The sequence below is a fragment of the Xiphophorus hellerii genome, chromosome 19 (genome assembly GCF_003331165.1).
Source record: "Xiphophorus hellerii strain 12219 chromosome 19, Xiphophorus_hellerii-4.1, whole genome shotgun sequence".
Classification (NCBI taxonomy): Eukaryota; Metazoa; Chordata; class Actinopteri; order Cyprinodontiformes; family Poeciliidae; genus Xiphophorus; species Xiphophorus hellerii.
Window position 1 is genome coordinate 12940566 of NC_045690.1, and position 19552 is coordinate 12960117.

At 39.9% G+C, this 19552-nt stretch overlaps 1 protein-coding gene across 5 annotated transcripts in view; it reads right to left on the reverse strand.

The window, feature by feature from the left end:
• Positions 1-5800: 5800 nt before the first annotated feature.
• tmem260 (transmembrane protein 260) overlaps positions 5801-19552 on the reverse strand; it is a 30899-nt gene continuing 17147 nt past the window's right edge. For 4 of the 5 annotated variants that reach the window (XM_032547813.1, XM_032547816.1, XM_032547815.1 and 1 more), the window contains 13 exons: positions 18294-18471; positions 18078-18191; positions 17814-17993; positions 17652-17692; positions 15973-16059; positions 13855-13963; positions 13537-13709; positions 11863-12034; positions 10397-10536; positions 9674-9850; positions 7194-7247; positions 6859-6943; positions 5801-6183 (listed from right to left, as the gene is read on the reverse strand). In XM_032547813.1, the coding sequence (XP_032403704.1) occupies positions 5923-6183; positions 6859-6943; positions 7194-7247; positions 9674-9850; positions 10397-10536; positions 11863-12034; positions 13537-13709; positions 13855-13963; positions 15973-16059; positions 17652-17692; positions 17814-17993; positions 18078-18191; positions 18294-18471 (1771 nt within the window). In that variant the 3' untranslated portion in view covers positions 5801-5922. The remainder of the gene's footprint in view (positions 6184-6858; positions 6944-7193; positions 7248-9673; positions 9851-10396; positions 10537-11862; positions 12035-13536; positions 13710-13854; positions 13964-15972; positions 16060-17651; positions 17693-17813; positions 17994-18077; positions 18192-18293; positions 18472-19552) is intronic. The other variant, XM_032547814.1, reaches the window with a different exon arrangement.

Here is a 19552-nt window from a genome sequence, read left to right on the forward strand (position 1 = left end):
GGAAGACCCCGGAGAAACCCCAAGGGTTTCCATAAAGGTGTCTAATTTGTCAGTTTACTCCTCAATTATTTAAATCGATCTAAAGGGAGCAGAGAATGAGTTTTTTTCCACCTCTTCTCAGTAAAAGCAAAGAGAGACCTTTCTCCACGGTAGCCATTTTCAATTACGCTCCGCACCGCTGTCTTTGATATACAAAAGTGCTGTAGCGGAGAGGGGCTGTATCAAATAAACAAATGTGTGTACACAAGATAACAGCGGGAACTTGCGGATAATATTCGGTTTGCCATGAAGAAGTCAAAGTTATTTCACATTTCAAAATTGGCAGATTAAACAAACTTTATGCATGCGCGCTGAAAGTACACAACACAGTACACATGCGGGGAGGAACTCCAGACTAAAATGTTGTGGTTGACATGCATTTGCACACATCTGGTTGAGGATAAAGGATATATTGTACTCCTCTCTTAGCGCCTCACACCTCTCCCTCAAATCAGCTCCTCTTACCCAGCAGGAGAACCCACTTGGCAATGCCATCTCCCAGTGAGGAAGACCACTGGAGGTATGCGAGGCCGGCGGCCAGAGATTACCAAGAGCTTGAAGATTGATCCTGGAAAAAAAAACTGGATGTGGCATTCCCAAACCCCTGACCTCTAATCCTTCAGACATCAGCCTCTGTTGTTTGGTTTGATTTACTGTAGGGGAGAGGTTGTGTGGGCTGAGGAGGAGGAGGAGGCTGTGAAGGTAGAGGGGTCTTAAGGTGACCTTATCACTTACAAGCGTCTGGTGCAGGTAAGCAACAAACTGTGTCCATGTCTGAAAAGTTTTCCACAGAGATACACCAGAAAGATATACCAATAGTGCTGTTAATTTCCCTATTTAGCATATTTTATGTAATATCATATAATAAAACAACATAAAGCAGGAGACAGTTGCAAAGTGGAATGAAAGGATAAAGCAGACAAGTCAGAGCTAAGGTTGTAGAGAAGGGAAAACACAAGGAAATGGATGATTGTCACTGGAGTTTGTTTAGTGGGATGATAGTTAAGGGGATCAAACCTTTCTTAAGATGATTTTTTTTCCAGTAACCAGGTGGAAGTAGAGTGAAGAACCAGAAAGATGTGGGGATAGAGGGAGTAAAAGGCAGGATAATTCTGGGAGAAGACATGCTAAAAGCTGCAAAAAAGTCTGAACCGAAGATTCACTTACAGCCAATGTTGTAAAGCCCAGTATGTGTTCAGAATGTTCCAGATCTAAATTCAATTGGGAATTTGTGGCAAAAACAAAAAAAAAAACTGGTATTAACAGAGGCTCTCCGTCCAATCTTATGGAGCAAGAGGTACTTTAGGAAAGAGGATGTAGACCGGGAGTTCTCGATTCCCTTTAACTACCTCTACAGGGAGCTATGCAAAGATGTGAGCTGTTGAACATTAGCATAGCCACTTAAATACAGAAAGAACACTTGACAGGCCCAAAGTAACCCAAACACAAGCAGATACACAATGGAGAGATGTGCAAACACCTGTTCAAATAAACCTGAACACATACCGGGCCTGGTATACAAAGACTATCCACAACACAAACAAGAACATGTAACTGGAGAGTGACAGCAAACTGAAACTTGAGACAAATCAATCAGGACAACACAGGCTGATGTTAATAAGCCTATTTCTAGCCAATACACATTGATAAGTTGAGAAAGAAAACATTCCATTCAACCAAACCAATAGGTTTTGGAAAATCCTGCAATTTTGTTAGAAAGAGTAGAATACCAGCAAGCAACCTTTAGCTAAAAATATGTAAAGTTCAGCAGAAGTAATTTGCAACCTTCACAAAGATGGGTGGAACCTGGTAAACATCCTTGAAACAGGTTTCTCATGCTTAGAAAAGGGATCTTGAGGCAAAGTTTTTCAGAGTGTAAGATTCTGTGAAATCTGTTGCCAGCTTAGTATATCATGCCTCTCACACCCTCTATTCTTTTCCCAAACACTAACCAACACACCCGGCCCTCCGCCTCTCTCCACTCCGAGCTTCGATCCAGCCCAGCCAGGGAGAGGAGTGGAGATAGGCCCAGTCGCTAAAGCTGTCTTTTCAGCCCCTGCTCCCGCTCGGTCTATCTGAGATACACAGCAAGCGGAGGTGTCGCTTTTCTGCTGGCTTTTCGGACAGTATCTACTTATAGACGAGAGAAAAGGAGAAAAGAAAAACAGAAGGGGTATTATCAGGGAGGGATGAGAGCAGCAAAGGCATTTTGTCTTTTTATTCCCCTCCTAAGCCCTGGGCTTTGCTCCCAATCCGATTGGTCGATACGGCCAAGGATGTAAATGAAATGCAAAGAGGAATAAGGCTGGCTTCCCATCTCCAGTGTGCCCCCCCCTCACTCCCCTCTTTCTTCGTTTCACTCCGTCTTGCACTCTGGTTGTTTACGGTGTTGTGTTTCTGCCTCCCCATTCACAGACATGCAGCCGCCCCTGTTTCCGTCTCACCCTCCTCACTCTGCCATGCCAACCCCCCACCACCACCACCTCTCTCTACCCTGCCTGCTGCATCCCTGTTCACTCCTTGGCTCGGGCTCGCAGCTCTTATCTCTTCAGACGCCCCACATTCCAGCATTGCTGTGGCTCCCTGCCTGCATCCCTGGTCACGGCGATTCCACGGGTTCCCACAATCCTCGGCAGCTTGCTGATTTAGGGTGGGCAACTGACTCTCGGAAACAGGGGGGAGAAGGGAGGAACGGACGGGTGAGAGGAGAAGAGGGGCAGGGAAGGTGGACAGGAACAGAGCAAAGCAGAAAATTATAATTTCACACTTTCATTTTCTTCTACTGTCAAATCTGCTCCTTTTTAAAGACAATAAAGAGTACATAAAAAGTGTATCTTTATTCAAACATTTTCATCTTTGAAGGAGCGAAACTATTCATGCAACAGCATGTCTAATGTCATCATCCAATCATTGACAGACACTAAACTGACCTGCAAGCAGAAACGGCAGATTACATCTTGAGAAAACCACTCTCGTACTCGCTGTCCATCGCTTTCCAGTTGTATCTCGAACAGCTGGAGAAATAAAATGCAGCGCTGACCAAGAACACAAACATTAAACGTAAACTGAGGAGATGGATCTGTAGATTACATCAGAAGTCATGCAATCATGCTTCTATATTCTCTCAATATGATCAATTTTTAGTGTTAGGATGCTTAAAAGTGAAAAAATCTAAAATTATTTTCACCAAAGTATTTGCTGGGCTTGAGTGATGTCAGGCCGATTTGAGCCTACCATCTTGGTTTACTACCATGGTTTACAGTTTGTCTTTAGTGGGGCTTTGAATTCAAGTCAACTCCCAGAATGGATGATTTAAGTAAAACACATTTTTTGTAAATATTTTTTATGATTTGTAATTCTTCCTAAGAAAGGAAAGGGGAAAAATATTAAATCTGAAAATTAGATTTAGTATGAAAACACTCAAGATTTTCTTTTTGTCATATTTATGTGAATAATAGTACATGCAAATAACTTTTCATTAAATAACTGACAACTGGAAACCAAGATTAGAGAGTCTCCACACTGTGTTACTGTTTTAAACAAAAATAGATTAACTAAATGCAGTTGGACTGCACTGTGCTGTAGCTGCTGCCTTGCAGCAAGATGGTTGTAGGTTCTCATCCCGTCCAGGAAGTTTTTTGTAATTCCGTTTTTATTTCCCAAGCCTCCTCCAGGTCAAAAAATATACCACTTGAAATTGCCCTGACGTAAATGAACGAGTGGCTAACTGGTTTCTGCAGCATTTAGCAGGCTGAGGATGTAATGCTGTCATATGAATCAATGTGCTCAAGCAGAATCCTATGTACAACGTGAAGGACAGCGGACTACCTTAATGTAAACAAACGTAAGTCATCAAAACTAGCTGGTTGTTAATTTTTATTTCTATTAGAAAAAACAGTTTTCAACCATACTTGTCCTGCCATTCATAATATGGCAAATATACTGATGTTTCTTCTGTGGTGTCTACTTTTATATGTGCATGTTTTAAAATGTGAAGCCTGTAATCGTTTGTCTTTATTTTAAAATAATAGCAAAACCCCTGCTGTACGTGATGTCGCCTCTGGTCCCAAGATAAACAATTAGTGACTCATGGCAGGAAAGCAAATGTGCTTCTTACATTGCAGTTCTTATACAGAGATCAGAGTCGGGTAAAACCTATACCAGACGGTCAAAGCTTTACAAAAACTAGACTTTGGAAACAGACTCGTTATTCAGCACATCTCTAAAAAGAGTCTTGAAAAATTTACAAATTTAGTTTGTTTTCAATCCTCTCTCTGTCTGTGTGTTGGCTTTAATAAAAGTGGAGAGCAGCCTATCACACTGTTGATGCATGTCCCTGGAGTTAGCATGAGTGCACCTCTCTAATGATCAAAACATACTGCTTTTCATTATACCAATCTGTTTATCAAATTTGTTTACGTGCCTCCCTGGCAGCTAAAACAGCTTGAGTGCAGATTTAAGCGTGTGTACACGGAAAAATCAACACACATGCACACCCCAACACACCTCTAAAAGGGTCTTTGGCATTGTGACATTTCATATTTCATTTAAATCCAGAAGGGATTAAAGCCCCCCTGTTAGGAAGGAAAAGAGGAAAAAAAAAAACACTTATTGAATCCATTAGTTTTAAACATTTAAAGGACCATCGAAGACAAACCGATGGAGGGATAGAGAGGGGTGTGTGTATGGCTTGTAATGTGTACTGAACACTGCATGGCATGGCACGGTGTAAGTCTGCCCTAGATTAAACAACCGTTTTAATCCCCCATTTCTGCCCCTTAAATTGGGTTTCCCTCAATCTCGGCCTTGGCATCCTAATGTGAGAAAAAGAAAACTAGAGCAGAAGCCGGGGCAATATAATCTGCACGTTAAAAGCTCTGAGAGCAAAACAGCAGAGAGGGGAAAAAAAAGACAACAGAATGGGTTCAGGCATTGATTGAGGTCAGAAAGGCTTCTTCAAGTCCAGCTCCTTTTCTCTTTTGGATAGATATTTTGTAGGAAATGTGGCTGTGAGTTTGTATGCAAGAGTTATGTTTAAAAAGGCAAGAAATTATCTATCAGAATTTCTCTAGAGTGCGTTTCTGACCAAAATGGTAGCATGAAGGAGAAATTTAGCCACTTGATCTGCATCACATTGACTCAGATTTAACACACCTTGCAAAAGTCTTGAGCCACTCTGCTCTTCTTCATAATTTGCTTCAAAAGGTTGACTGGTCTTGATCCAGTTTTTTTAAATTTCTGGGGAATTTTGCCACCTATAAACTCCTGTTCAAAATTAATCTGTTCCAATTTTTGATACCCATCGATCTGTGTATATGTGTATGTGAAATGTGGTTGCTATATGAATAACTCTCATTCACATCTAAAACTAACAATGTAGGTGACCCTGAACCTTCTGTATTTGTGGTGAAACAAGGTAGTGGCAGTGTCATGCTATGAGGATACTTTTCTTCAGCAAGCACAGGGAGTTGTCAGACTAGATGGAGGTAACTGAGTACAAATGAACAACACATTTTCAGAAAATTTCTAAGATTTTTTGAAAACCATGTTATCATTTATCTTCTAATTTACAATTTTGCAACACTTTGTTTATCTGCCACATTTCCATAAAATTTCTGGTTTGTGGCTGCAATGTGAAAACCACATGAGATATGAATGGTTTTGCCAGGCTTGCATCAACTTTGATAATTATGTAAATAACACTAAACCTTGTTTATTCTTCTATTTTTTTTGCTAAAGAACAAATTTGAAAAACTCAAAATAAAGTCACAAAATTAAACATTTAATGTAAAAATACATGATAATTCCCACAGCAGTGCACTTTCATCAAGTTTGGAGCAAGCTCTTGGCATCTCAGCTCCATGACGGTTTTCCAGGACTCCATCATAGAGTTTGTTTCCGGCTCTGGCGCAGTCTGTCTCTCTCCTTGAGCAGGTGGGAAACGGCTGAGCGTATGACCGCCGCCTGGGGATCGGTGGGCTCTTTCTCCAGGTAGAGACTAAAGTGTTGAACGCTGCAGGTCAGCAGGTGGTCTGGACTGTAGCCCCGTTGGGCTGAGCGGAGCAGCCTCTCACATGCCAGAGCCAGGTTCTTGTCCCAGTTTGGAGGGTAATCTGATTGGGCCTCAACAATTTCTTTATACAGCTGCAAACAACAAAGAGGTGTGTGAAACTAGTGACACATTAGACGCATGTTTAATAAGCAGAGTTTGTACACAGTAAAATTCAAACACTTTCAAGGTAAGTTCTCAAACATTTCCAGCACCACACTTTGAAGATTAAAATAACACAAATGAGCTAAAAGAAAGACTACTATATTTCATTTATTACTGTGACAAATAATGCTTTGTGATGGTATTCTGCAGCAAGGATAAGGTAAATTAAAATGTAACTAAATTTGATGTATACACCTTTACACCTGACTGGTCCAAGAATAAAACACAAATTTCAATAACTGTCTTTAAGGTATAAAATATAAGTTAACCTTTATTTCAATTACACAGATCTGTAACTCTCTATTAAATATTCAAAAATAAAGTTTTTTTGTTGTTTGGTAAATAGAAATAATTTTGGTAACTCTAAGTAAGCTAAAGCAAGAAAAGTTTAGTCTGATCTAACTTCAAACAGTGAGAAAAAAATATATTTTTATTAGATGTATGAAAGTATTTGGTTTCAATTGGAAGTAATGTTTTCTAAATGTAGGGTTTTAATCAAACATTAGGCTGCACTTCATTACAAAACTGTCCAAACCTTGAAAGCACCTAAATGAAATTCAAGCATTTTCAAGGATCTCAGGCACCCTGAATAAGGTCAGACTCACAGTGTAAGACAGCTCAAAGAGACGCGCTTTCCCCTCTCCCTGCGTCCTCTCTGCCAGGTCAAACAGAAAGAAAGCCGTCTTCATCCTGAAACAAAGCACGGCGGCTCAGGGCTAAGTGCTGGATGGATGAGTCATGCAGATCCACGCTTCAAACGCACCACTACGATGGAGTGATTTATGTAGATGCAGCCACCGAACAGAATGTACATGTAGATGCTCTACCGCACAAGACTGGTTTATGGAGATGTCGTCGGGACATAGCATGCATCGTGACGCAGCTTTTTATTTGCACTATACTGAGACGTCCATATATTGTGTGAAATGTTTAAACATACCTCGCTTGCCACATCTCCTCGTTAGCAACGCGCTCCCAGGACGCAGGAGGAAAACTGTTCAAAGTCAAGCAGATATAGTTTATTTAAAACAGCTCCAGGCAAAAGTTTATGCGCAATTCCTGTAGCGATAAATGATAATGTTGCAGGTTTTAAGAATGCATCAACATGAAATGACTGAGCAACAATACCAGCTAACACATTAGACATGGGGTTAAACCACATCTTTCTTCGCTTTCCCGTGTGCAGACGCTTGACCTCTTTTTCAAAAGAATATTTTAGCAGTAAGGTCTCTCGGCTAATATTTGGCTTGTGGGCATCTGCGGACACGCTTGTCGTGAGGGCGCGGGAAATAATGTCACAGTATTCAGCCGTGGATATGTGAGTGAAAGAAGGGCTGCTGGCAACAGCAACAGAATATGGAGCTTTGACTAATTCCAGTTTTGACACAGTTATTGACAAAATGCAATAAGGAACTCATTATTTTTCATCTTCAGTCTCATTTCAAATGGCTGAGGGCCTAATGTCTTGCACTGGTTGCATTCACAAAGAGGAGGATCGCAGCATGGAGAGCGCCGAACGAAGTCAATGTGAGGAAACCCTGCATGAGTCTGAAGAAGGGAGACCACAGAGAGAAAAAGTAGCAAGCGGATTTATTTCTAAAGATTTGTCTTTTTTTGTCAGCAGCAGCCCTGCAAAAACTACACTTTGCTAATATTTAAGCCCCTAAGCATCTCTGACACAGGTACTGACTGGCTTTATGGCATAAAAAGATTTCAAAACTGAAAGACTTTTCATTTTACCATTCCTGCCAGTTTTCAAACACATGCCTCGTTTCCACCGAGTGGTATGGCACAGGTCGGTGCTGTTCGGTACGTATTTTGTCCGTGTCCATTGTAAAACTGACCTGTAATGCAGCATTCCTGGGTCTGTGGGACAACGGTGTGGTACAGTTCGGGTGGAGGCGTTTGGGTTAAACACCGCCTGCCCAGTCCACCACCAGCTGGACTCGTTCTCCTAAATAAAAAATGAATCAAGCCACACCTATCTGTGCTGTACCGCTTAGTGGAAACGAGGAATTGAGTGATTCAGTGTTATCCCTCCCCCTCCTGTTGCTGTGCTCTACTTATCAGATGGCTGAAAGAGAGTTTCATTATTTTTACCAAATTCAACATGTTATGGATTCATTATACAGACTGACATATTTTAAGCAGTCATTTCTATTCATTTATAATATTATGCCTTCCAACTAACGGAAACCTAAAATTAAATGTCTCAGAAAATAACCAATAAAAATATTTTAATACAGAAATGTTGGATCATTGAAAACTATACAGCCAATATGTTTAGAATGTGGTTGGAGCTTCTTTTACATGAATTATTGCATCTGTGGCCTACGACCTCCAGCTCCTCTCCATTGTTGGGCTCTGGTGTCTCTCATCTTCCACAGATTCACTTCTTAGTTTGGGTCAGGTCAGTTTCCTGTCCTATCAATCACAGCGATGTTATGGTCACTAAAGCAGGTATTGCTTCCAGGTCCTGCTGGAAATCAACATCTACATACAGTTTGTCAGCAAAGGGAGGAACAGTGTGTTCTGAGATTTAGTGACTTTGGACCACCAGCATCAGATGGCATCAATCCTGAAAAATCCAATCGGTCAGAGCTTAACACACGGATGATGTAGCTTTAGTCTCCGATACGTCTGTGTGTGATGGTCTTAGACTTTGTGAAACTTCCCCAACACTTATATTGGGTTTATTTCACAATCCTCTTAAGGGTGCAGATACCCTTTTATTAAAGCACACTTTTTCCTTCCACTCAACTTTCCATTAATTGCTTGGATATAGCAGTTTGTGAACAGACTGCTTCCTTAGCAATGACTTTTAGAGGCTTACCCTCCTTCTGGAGGACGGTGGTGAATGCTTGACAATGGTCAGCAGTATTTCCAGTTATGGGGTAAGACGTGCTATGACATTTATGTCATAAAATAGATGTTTTTTATTGGCTTTATAATATTATAAGCTCCTGAGAAATGTTGTTTTCTGAGAATTTGGGGTTTTCAAAAGCTGTAAGCCATCAAAATTTTATAGAAATAAATGCTTAAAATATATGACTCTTTGTGTAATGTTTCTATACATGGGTTTCACTTTTGTTAAACTTATTTACTGAATAAATAATAAATAATAAGTAATATCATTTGTTGATGATCAGATTTATTGAGATGGAATCAGGCAGGTATTTTTGCTTTAGTTTGAGAGTAACAGAGTAACAGACAACTGTGCTGTAACGAATATTCAACATGTTAAATTAATTTAGCAGCAGTGGAGATAGCTATTGATTTTTGTTTCAAATAAAAGCAATTAGATCATGTCATACAAGTATGTCTGACTTTTTTGTGTAAATACAGTGATGCAGTGAAACTGTGGTACCATTAGAACAAACTCTGTGGTCATAAACATGGTTTTCTGTTGTTAGTGGTCACCTGTTGTGTGGCTCACTCCAGTTATAGAGGCGGCGGGTGCGCTCGGCCCAGCGTTCTGGGTGAAACTGCCTCTGAAGCGGAACCAGGTAGTCACACACACCCAAAGGCCAACGAGAGAAGCTACGTTCCCAGCTGGGATCTCCATCAGTCAGGCCGATGCAGGCAAACACATCCCTCCTATAACGGTGAGGAGGGTTTGAGGAAAAACAGGTGACTTATGTTGAGAAACAATATACATGCAAGCATTTCTTCACATCCCAGCACCTTGTGGCCTCACTTTATCCCTGTGCTGCTCACCAACCCTGGGGGTTAATCCCAGAGGTCAGTATTACCCCACAGAGGGAGAATATTGTTGGCCTGGCAAACACTGCCCCCTGGTGGGCTTGGTATTAACCAGGCATAAAGCAGTTTTAGGAGTTTAGATCCTCCTGGGGGAGGAGACATAAGAACAGGGAGCAGCATTGAGTCCAGCAGAGATCCTTTAACCAAAGCCAGTTGATTAGTTGACTTTTGTAATTCATCAAACTCTTTTCCAGCCTTAACAGTTCTGTGGGCTTATCTTCTCCCTGCACTCATGGCTGAGTGGACCGTCCCCACTGATCTCTCCCTTGTTAGATCACCCACTTGTTCATTCAGACCATTGTTACCCTCCCAGTTCAGTCGCTCAATTTAACATCTCGCTATTTAGCTTTTCAGCTCTTCCCTATTCTCTCAGAGACTCACCGTGTGTTGTGGGACAGGAACCGCTCGAGACTAAAGGTGTTCTTTTCTTCAGATTGGACCGGGTCCCACCTTCGGCCAGGAAAATGTACCCCAGGAAGATGCTCCCCCAGCTTGGTCACATACCAAGAATATGTCATCATCTAGCAACAAGAAAGATCAACAAATCTTCGTGAAAACCTTTGATTAAGTAGCAACAAAAAAAAAAAAGATTACCAAAGTGTTGTTTATTTATAGAGATGCACCAATCAAGAGATTTTGTGGATGATTTCCACTATAAATAACATCAAATATACTTGTTCGATACTTTCTGGGTAATTAGAAAATTGAATTATCAGAACAATAAATTTAATGTAATGATTTCTCAATCAAAGCTTCCCAAAATTGCATGTCTGTCTGTCTCTCTCCACCACTGAAAGTACAGAAAGTCTGCAAATTCAGAAAAGTCCTCCAGGTGACAATTGAAGAGATCTCTCAATATAAATAAAACCAAATTACCGTAATAAGGATTTTAGTTATATTTCAAAACACATACAACATGATTAGAGCTTTCTATTGAGCAGTTGCTATCAGCAATCCCTGCCTATTTCCCTTGTATTTAGTGAACCCTTAACTCAACAGAGAGGTTTCCAAAAGACTGCCAGCATTTCCTAATTCAGCATGTTCCACCACAGACACACTTTGACTCTTTAAAATGATGAAACAGAGTAACTTGGCTGAAATATGATTAGCTTCCTGTTTTCAGTTGTAGTATCCTGAATAACTAATCAACACATCCATTCCTTTAGAAGCTTCTTAGATCTGCTGTACTTCCTATGACTTCATTTAACCTGCTTTGTTCAATAATTACAGTGAAAAGTGTTTTTCCTCAGTGCGACCTGGTAACCATGTTGTGTGGTGGGTCCACTGATCAGGACAAAGACTGGATATTTATTGACTGACCATCAATTCAAGCATCAGAGTTGGTCAAAAAAAATTATTTTTTGATTAATAGCCAGTTAATAGATGCATCTCAATTTCTTTATGGTTATCAAAAATGTTAGTAAAATCTGTATGGATGTTTAAACACAGGCACATTTAAATCTATGCTCATGTCTAGGAAGACATTTTAGCAACCAAAAATAAATTTTACTTGAAAAAAGTACAAATAAATTTACTTGAAAAAAGTAAAAAAAATTAAAATAATAATAATTAATTAATTTTTAAAACATTAAATTTTAAAAAATTACATTTTTGTGCTGCTATACATTCATCATAAAATCCTCTCTTGCATATGTACTATTAAATAAGAAACAGTCCTTATTTACATACTTCAGAGAAAACTTAAAATCTATTTGGTTTGTGTAACTGAAATTAATGCATAAATAATTAAAAATTATCTGCACTGACTCTTTGATTTATACTGTTATCAGAACTGTAAGGAGAACAGTTGGATAGTTAATAGAGGCAGCAGACATGGAGGTCCTGACCTCCTGGTCGACCAGGCGGATATCAGGCCGGATGTCCTGGCAGTAGTGCAGGTAGCGCAGAGAGTTTCCTGGCAGGTCTCCTCTGGTCAGGATGAGTGAGTCTTTTGGGAAGGAGGCCAGCAGCTCCCTACCGAACCGCTCCACCACATCGTTCCTGCTCTGGTCACACTCCCTGAAATAATTATCATGCATTCAATTCACAAACAAGTGCAGCCTCAGAGATCTGTGTTATAGATACAGATGTGTGCATGTTTGCATGTATACTTTCTGGGTGCTCTAAGGGGAAGTCGTTGGTTTTTCCCCTCCACCCTTTTCCTTCAAACAGCACTCTGACTGCCTATCTAATTGTAGAGAGACAGGTGTGATCGGTTTGACAGCACAGGCCATGCTCTCCTGCTTGATCAAAGCTGCTCAGTGATGGCTGTCTGGCATGCTGCGGAGCTGCGCTGGTGTAATCTGCCTTCTCGGACAGCTAACATCTCAGACTGAGCCCTGCGAGTGGAATCTGCATGCTAACCGAGTCTCTCTTTAGCCTTTACCAACAGCCACAGAGGGAAAACCTGACATGTGGAGTTCAGACCTGTGGGATGAAGTGCAGGAGAAACAAATCAGGTTGACTCAGAAAAAACATGCACCTGGGTAGGGATTTTAGACAGAAGTAAAAAGGGAGTTTTTATTCTGCCCGAACTTTAAAAAGCAGAAGGCTAAAACTTTGAAGTTTTTCACATTTTACAGATTTGTCTTCTACAACCATTTTAGCTGCAATTAGAGCTGCAAGTCTTTCAGGATAAGTTTCTATCGGCTCTGCACATCTAAATTGTTCTTTTTTATGATCAGCCTCACTCCGGAATGATGGAGCACATCGATAAATATCATGTTTTTTATTTTCTTTTTAATTTCATCTTATACTAGATTTTACTTAGGTGTATTTCATTGAAGCAGGCTGAATAAATATGTTTAACCCCCTTTTTAAAACCTTTTCAGAGTTTAATTCATGTGTGACTTTACCTCCACTTCTCAATGATGCTCTACTTTGTGTTGATCTAGCACATGAAATCTCAGTAAAATATATTTATTTAGAAAGTTAGTTGTTACAACTTGATTAAAACTGAAAGAATTATGGGGAAATAAACCCTTTTTCAAGGCGATGTATTTGTTTGGTTCCAGAGTAACTTCTGCAGCAGGAGCACTGTTTAACTGACAGATAAATGCTCAAAGATTGTGCAGAATTAAAAAAGCCTGCCGCTAAAACACAATTACAGCTTGGAATTACTAATAGCCTGTGGAAGTGCAATACAATGCAGCTATAATAATTATGTCCACTGTGATCAGAATCTTAGCTGTTGTAAAATTGGTTCTGTAATTGTCTGCAAACTTGAATGTTACAAAGCTGAACTGGAGTTTGAGTCCCAACAAAATAGGAGAGTTTAACAACGAATCTACAGGACAGAAATGATGCCAAACAGCAAACTCTGAAAGGAAGCTTCGAATGCTGACTTTACTTTTATTCTTGTCCTCTTTAACTAAAAGGCAACAAATTTAATCGCTTAATGTTTTATCAGGATTAAAGTCTGTTATTTCACATCCAATAAAATAAATATTACCCCGCTTTATCATTAGAAGATGGCACTGGTACATGTTTGTTTGTCTCATAAGTCAATGATAAATGTTCACCTGTGGTTGGTGCGTCCCATTTGTCCCAGCAGAGCTAAAGCGAAGACCCAGCCGATGGTCTTCCACAGCCCCCCGTGTCCCAGCCACCTCTCCATCTTACTGTGAGCGTGGCTCAAACCGAGGCCGGCCAGAACACAAACTGCAGCATCGCTCTGGAGCCAAAAACGCTCCACCTGCAGGAAGTCAAACACACACGTAAAATATGCATCAAATCTACTCATAACAATAACATTACATTTATTTATAGTGCTGCAGCAAAACACTTTAGGCAGCTGATATCTTTCAAATTGGATGTTGAAGAGACGTGTTGTTGCATACCACTCCAAGCAGTAACGGTCTGCTAATGTCCAGGTTAGCTCTCCATGCAAAAAACAGAGAGTAGACAAGCAGCATTGCAGTCAACAGCCAGGAAACTGAGCAGCAGGTCCTAAACAGGAAACAACACAAATCATAGAGTCAAGTATATCATCTGCTTTTATTTCCAATCAATCAATATTCAGCTATAATGCAAAACTATTTCGTTTCCCCCTCATTCTGCCTTAATATGACCAGCAGCCTGAATGTATTCTACTCTGATTTTATCAGACAAGCCAACACAAAACATGCATCATTTTGACATGGAGTAACAATGATTGTGGTTTAAATAATGGTTTAAAAGTATTTAAAAATGAAAATCTGAAAAGTTGTTTTTTTGTTACATTTCTGAATAAAATCCAATTGATTTCATAAGTAAACAGAGCTGAGAGGTTTGTTAAAAACAATTTTGAACAAACAGCATTTTAAAAACCAAAGAACACAACAGACACATCAATTAAAAAAGACGAAAGAAAATAAAACCTCTTAAAGGTTGCAAAAGTCTTGCGAATGGAGCCGAGGTTTGTTTGTAAAAAAAACCCAATAATAATAGGTAAAAATAATGCATATTTTTTACTTCCACTTCACAGTTATCCACAACTTGTTGCTCATCTTAGTGAAATTCGCTGAACTACTGAATATACTATTCAATATCATGTTTATCTATCATAATATTTCTTCATTAAAAACAAAAATATTTTTGAAAATATGTTGAATGACTATTAGTAGTAACAAGCTACTTGCAACCTGAGAGGTGCATGATTGATTTCCTAATGAGTCATAAAGAGCTGCCGCCAGCCTCTGAATCACAAAGCTGTAAAATATACTTAGATTACTAAAAAAAAAAAACACATGTTGCTCTCATGGCTAAAACAAGTCATTATCTGAACCTGAAAAGAATCTTCTCAGTAAGACCACGCTCCCCAGCAACTAGATGTTGATGGTGTTTTATACATTAAACTACTTTTAAAGGGGCAGAATTATGCAAAATTTACTTTTTTGAGCTTTGCACCATGTTATAATGCTATTCCCTCATCAAAAACATACTTGGAGAGTTGCCTTGATTCTTTTATGTCTGTTTGAGAAATCCTTTAATCTCCTATGGCAACCATTCAGCTGTGCCAAACACCTGAGCGGACCTTGCACCGCCTTTGAGACACAGCTCCTCCTCAGAGGTGCAGTTTCGAAGCTTCCACCTCATAGAGCAGTCCTCTCCCACCACATCCCCACTCAGATCCTTCAGACTAGTCAGCAGCAATTAGCAAATACCTGCCAAGAACTGTGGATCTGCAAATTATATGAGCTATGTCTCAGTGTAACGCTCCTGAAAGAGCAGGGGTTTTTAAGGCATTAAATTACAAAATCAAATTTCTTTTAAGTCATATTTTATGTATACTGTATAGCATTTTATAACAACTGAAGGAAACATAGTTGCTTGACTGTGCTATAAAATGGTACTATGATCCAGGAGAATACATAATACTTAATCATAATCTTTAATCATAATTTCCTTATATCTATACAGAGTTAAAAAAACAATTATTTGCAAAACGACTTTTGGTGCGTAACACAGTACAAACTAAAATTTGCAATGCTTCCCCTTTGGCACGCCAAAGGTTGACCTTGGTCTTCTTCATTTGTTTGTGTGTGTGTGGTTTATTAAAGTGCACCTCAGGGGGAAGCTGAAAACGGCTGGTACCCTGCAGAGCTTCAGGGCAGCACCGGGCTTTTATCAGTACCACCCCACAGACCCCAGCAAAGCCACCACTGTAATAAATTACTGGATCCCAACGACCCACACATACACACACACCCACCCCCCCACACACACAGTGACTTACTGCCACACAGACACATTTGAAAATCCTAAATAAATATCAACCCCTCTCAATCTGAATGAGGAGCGTCGTGACAGCCTGACAGCGAGGTGCCTCAGCCCCGTTTTGTGTTCTCCTTTTTCAGGATCAGCGTTTTGTCAGTGGTTTTGTTAGCCATCTTTCACTGCAGGGGATTATATTTTTTTTCATTGAGAAGTGGCTGCTGAGCGTTGTGTGTTGTGTGCTGCCATTTTGCTCATTCTACCTGTCCCACAAGGAGAAGAGAAGGCCTATTCCTGCCAGAACCAAAACAGGAGGAGAGAGATCCGCCAGGCAGTGGTCCAGCTGGGCCCTGCACACACAGAACACACATATACGGATATGTAGCATATGATGGACACCAAAGACAAGCTCAATTACCCTTCATGATACTAAAGTCAAGGACAGCAATTATCAAACCGTGTGAAAACAAACTCCCTGGACTGTGTGCTTCCTCTTTCAATCGGATTGACAGATACGAATGACTGTGTCATCCGTCCCCGGCAACCCTGTCCTCTCCTCACAGCGCCTGTCATTCACAAAGCGCTTGCTCAGTGCAGAGAGATAGTTCCCTGCCTCTTCCTTAATACCCATCTCTATTTGACAGCTTATTGAGTCTCTATATCTCCCAATGAACGCTGTGTGTGATGTGGTGGTGGGTGTGTGTGTGTGAGTGTGTGTCAACGTCTCCGGCGGGTTTACGTCTCCGCAGCGACATGCCTGTCATGTTCGTCTCTTTCCCCCATATTGAAGGTGTGCATGTCCATCAAGCAGCAGGGGTGATGGGAAAGGGTGGGTGGCAGGCAGAGGGGGGTCTGGTGATGGGGGGGGGTCCTAAGATGAACATGCAACCCCCCCACACACCCTCTCATGTCCCATCAGTTGAAGAAAAATAGCAGCAGAGGGAAGACTGTACCGGTAGCGAAGAGCAAAAAGAGGATGTTTATTGGTAGGGGGAAAAAAAATAAAATTTCTCCAGCTCTGCTGCAGTGTTTGTCATCACAGCTTGTCACGGTTCACCACCAGAGCTGAGTGATCAGTTCAAACTGCAAGAGAAACAGAACACAGCGTTTTTGGCCCCGTAAGCAGGTTCAGCTCTTTGATGGGAGAGAGTGGAACAGGAAGAACAAAAGCTGCCAGACTGAGCGGCGAAGGAAGAAGGGACTCTTGGCTCTCTCTCGGAAGATTGGCGTGTCTGCAGTTAAACCTGAGTAAACCACCATAACCATAAAGCATTGAGTGGCTGCGTCCTCCATCTTCAGAAACTAAATGTGCTCTCAGTGTGTCTGAGATCAAAGCCAACACTTTTTACAGTTTCTCTTTTGCTCCATCTTACAAACACAAGTCAAATTCACACAGACTCTGCACATGAACCAGAAAAATGTTAATAAACATTTAGCCATGTGTATATATAGAACGATGCAAAATGTGAATTTTAAGCATAACAATTTTCTACAATGACTGTGATTATAAAATATCTATACATGAACTTGAAATAACTTGTAAAAACTTTCATTGGCATTGATCTGTGCCACTTTTTGTCACTTTACTATTACAAGTGACATATTATTGGGATTTTATGTGATAAAAAAAAACATAAAGTAAACATATTCTCTACTGCAATAAGGTCAGAGTTTGAACCAAACCACTTGACTGTAGCTTTGGCTGTATTCTAAGAGTTTATTTGTTCCAAAATCAGTGTGGATGTGTGTCTAGGATCATTGTTCTGTTGCAACACTAGAGTGTCAACTAATTTGAACATTGAAAATTCAAGGAGAAGACAGGGTTCCCATTTTGTAGTAAGTACTATTTAGTAGGAACATTAACATGCTGGAAATAAAAGTAAAAATCACATCAGTTACATACTAAGATACTTGATAATTAGGGTAATGTTGATAAACTCACTGCAGCATTGAGCTCAGACTCACAGAGGTCTCTGTGTTTGCCTATAAAACACAGAAAAGTATAGATAAAAACCATAAAGGGCAAAAATATCCAGATACTACAACAAGAACAAGAAGTTTCTTTTTTAAAACATGATGTGCAGATCCAAAAACCAGCACGTACAAGGCTAAATGTCCCATACTCTGCCCTCAGTAGATGAGTCAGCAAACCGGAAACGGTAGTTTGGTCCCCCCAGCTCCAGCGGGCGCTGTTGAGGTAGGATGAGATGGGTAGGTAGATGTACGGGAAAAAACCAGCGATGAAACAAAATCCCAGAGATACAAGGCCCAAAAAAGACAGCTCCTGTTTAAATTGGAAAATGAATACTATTTTTGAAGTATTCACAAATATTGTTTGTTTACTGTATGTATGTAAGAGTAGTTTTACCTTTAGAGTAAAGAGTCGGTAAAGGACCCAGGGAATGATGATCAGCACATACATGACCAGAGTGTGTTGATTGCACAGCCCCAGGCCACAGCAAAATGCGCCCCAATGCGCAATCTGAAAAAAACAATCGCAACATTTCACCAATGTCAGTTTAACATCTAACACCTAAAGAAAAGGAAGATGACAGATTAGTAAGGATGAGTTTGATAGGACTACCTTCGTCCTCTGCCAGGAGTTTTCAGCACAGTGGAAGCTGGCCGTCAAGAAGAAGAGAGCGCCGACGAAAAGGTTGTTGAGGGTGAAGACTTCTGCCACCATCGACCACTGCCAGCTGAGCCTGGACACAGCGAACAGTCCTCCAGCCAGGACCGCACCGGGTCCAGGACCTGTCAACCTAACAATGAAGAAGGGCCTTTAATTAATTTTTTAGACATGCACATATGAGAGTTTCTTGGCTAATTTTTGATCTTGTATTTTGTAAGGCTTTGACCAATTTTAGGCAGAACTGTGATTAACAGGATTAAAAGTTGTTTTTTTGTTGTTTTTTTTTATGCTTTCTGAAGTAAACGATCATTATCTATATTAGAAGGATCTCACGTCTTGTTGCTTCCCTTGACATTATTTTGAACACCTCAAACTTTATTCCCTCAGTAACAAATACTTCACTGAAGAATGTGAGTGGCAGATATAGGTGTGGTCTGTTCAATAAGCAGAAAAAGAACACCAGATGGTTACTGAGTGCATAAATAATAGTTATGAAGAACATTCTGCACTTGTAAGAGTTGTCAGAATACTGGTATATTAAAACACACTGACTCATAGAAAAACACTAAACAGGATCTTCTGTGAAGACTTATAATAGAAAACACAATAATAAGCAGGATTACAAAACAGTGTTGTCAGCTAGCTAAGAATACTTAGGATGTTATTGAAAGTGACAATCTATAAAAAAGTGACAGATTATTTGTACGAAATGAGTAGAAATAAGTTGAAATATTTTTATGGCAAAAGTTTTCTTTAATATACATATAAATATATTTCGTCATACCTTTGTGAAAAATATTTTATCCTCACAAACTAAAATATCTATTAAAGATATCATTATTAGACAATTCTACAAGCTACACATCTTTATAATAGAGTTGCAGCCATTGGACTTTTTTGGCTAATTACCATTCTACTGGGTGTCATCTTTCAAATACAACAGAAAATGAAGACATTATAAGATTATCTAGATTTATGCATCAAAATACACATCTCTAATTTTAAAGTCAAAAAAGCGCACTGAAGTACATGCTGCTGGTTGATGCATTCATAGGTTGAAAAGGAGGGAGTTTTTAGGTTTGATGCTTTAACAGAAAGTTTTTAAAAAAACAGATTTTACACAATTTAACCAGGAAAAATTGGCCGTGTAGCCCTACTTTAGTTTAATTTCCTACAGATTTAAGTTATGCTGAACCACTGTGTAAAAAAGT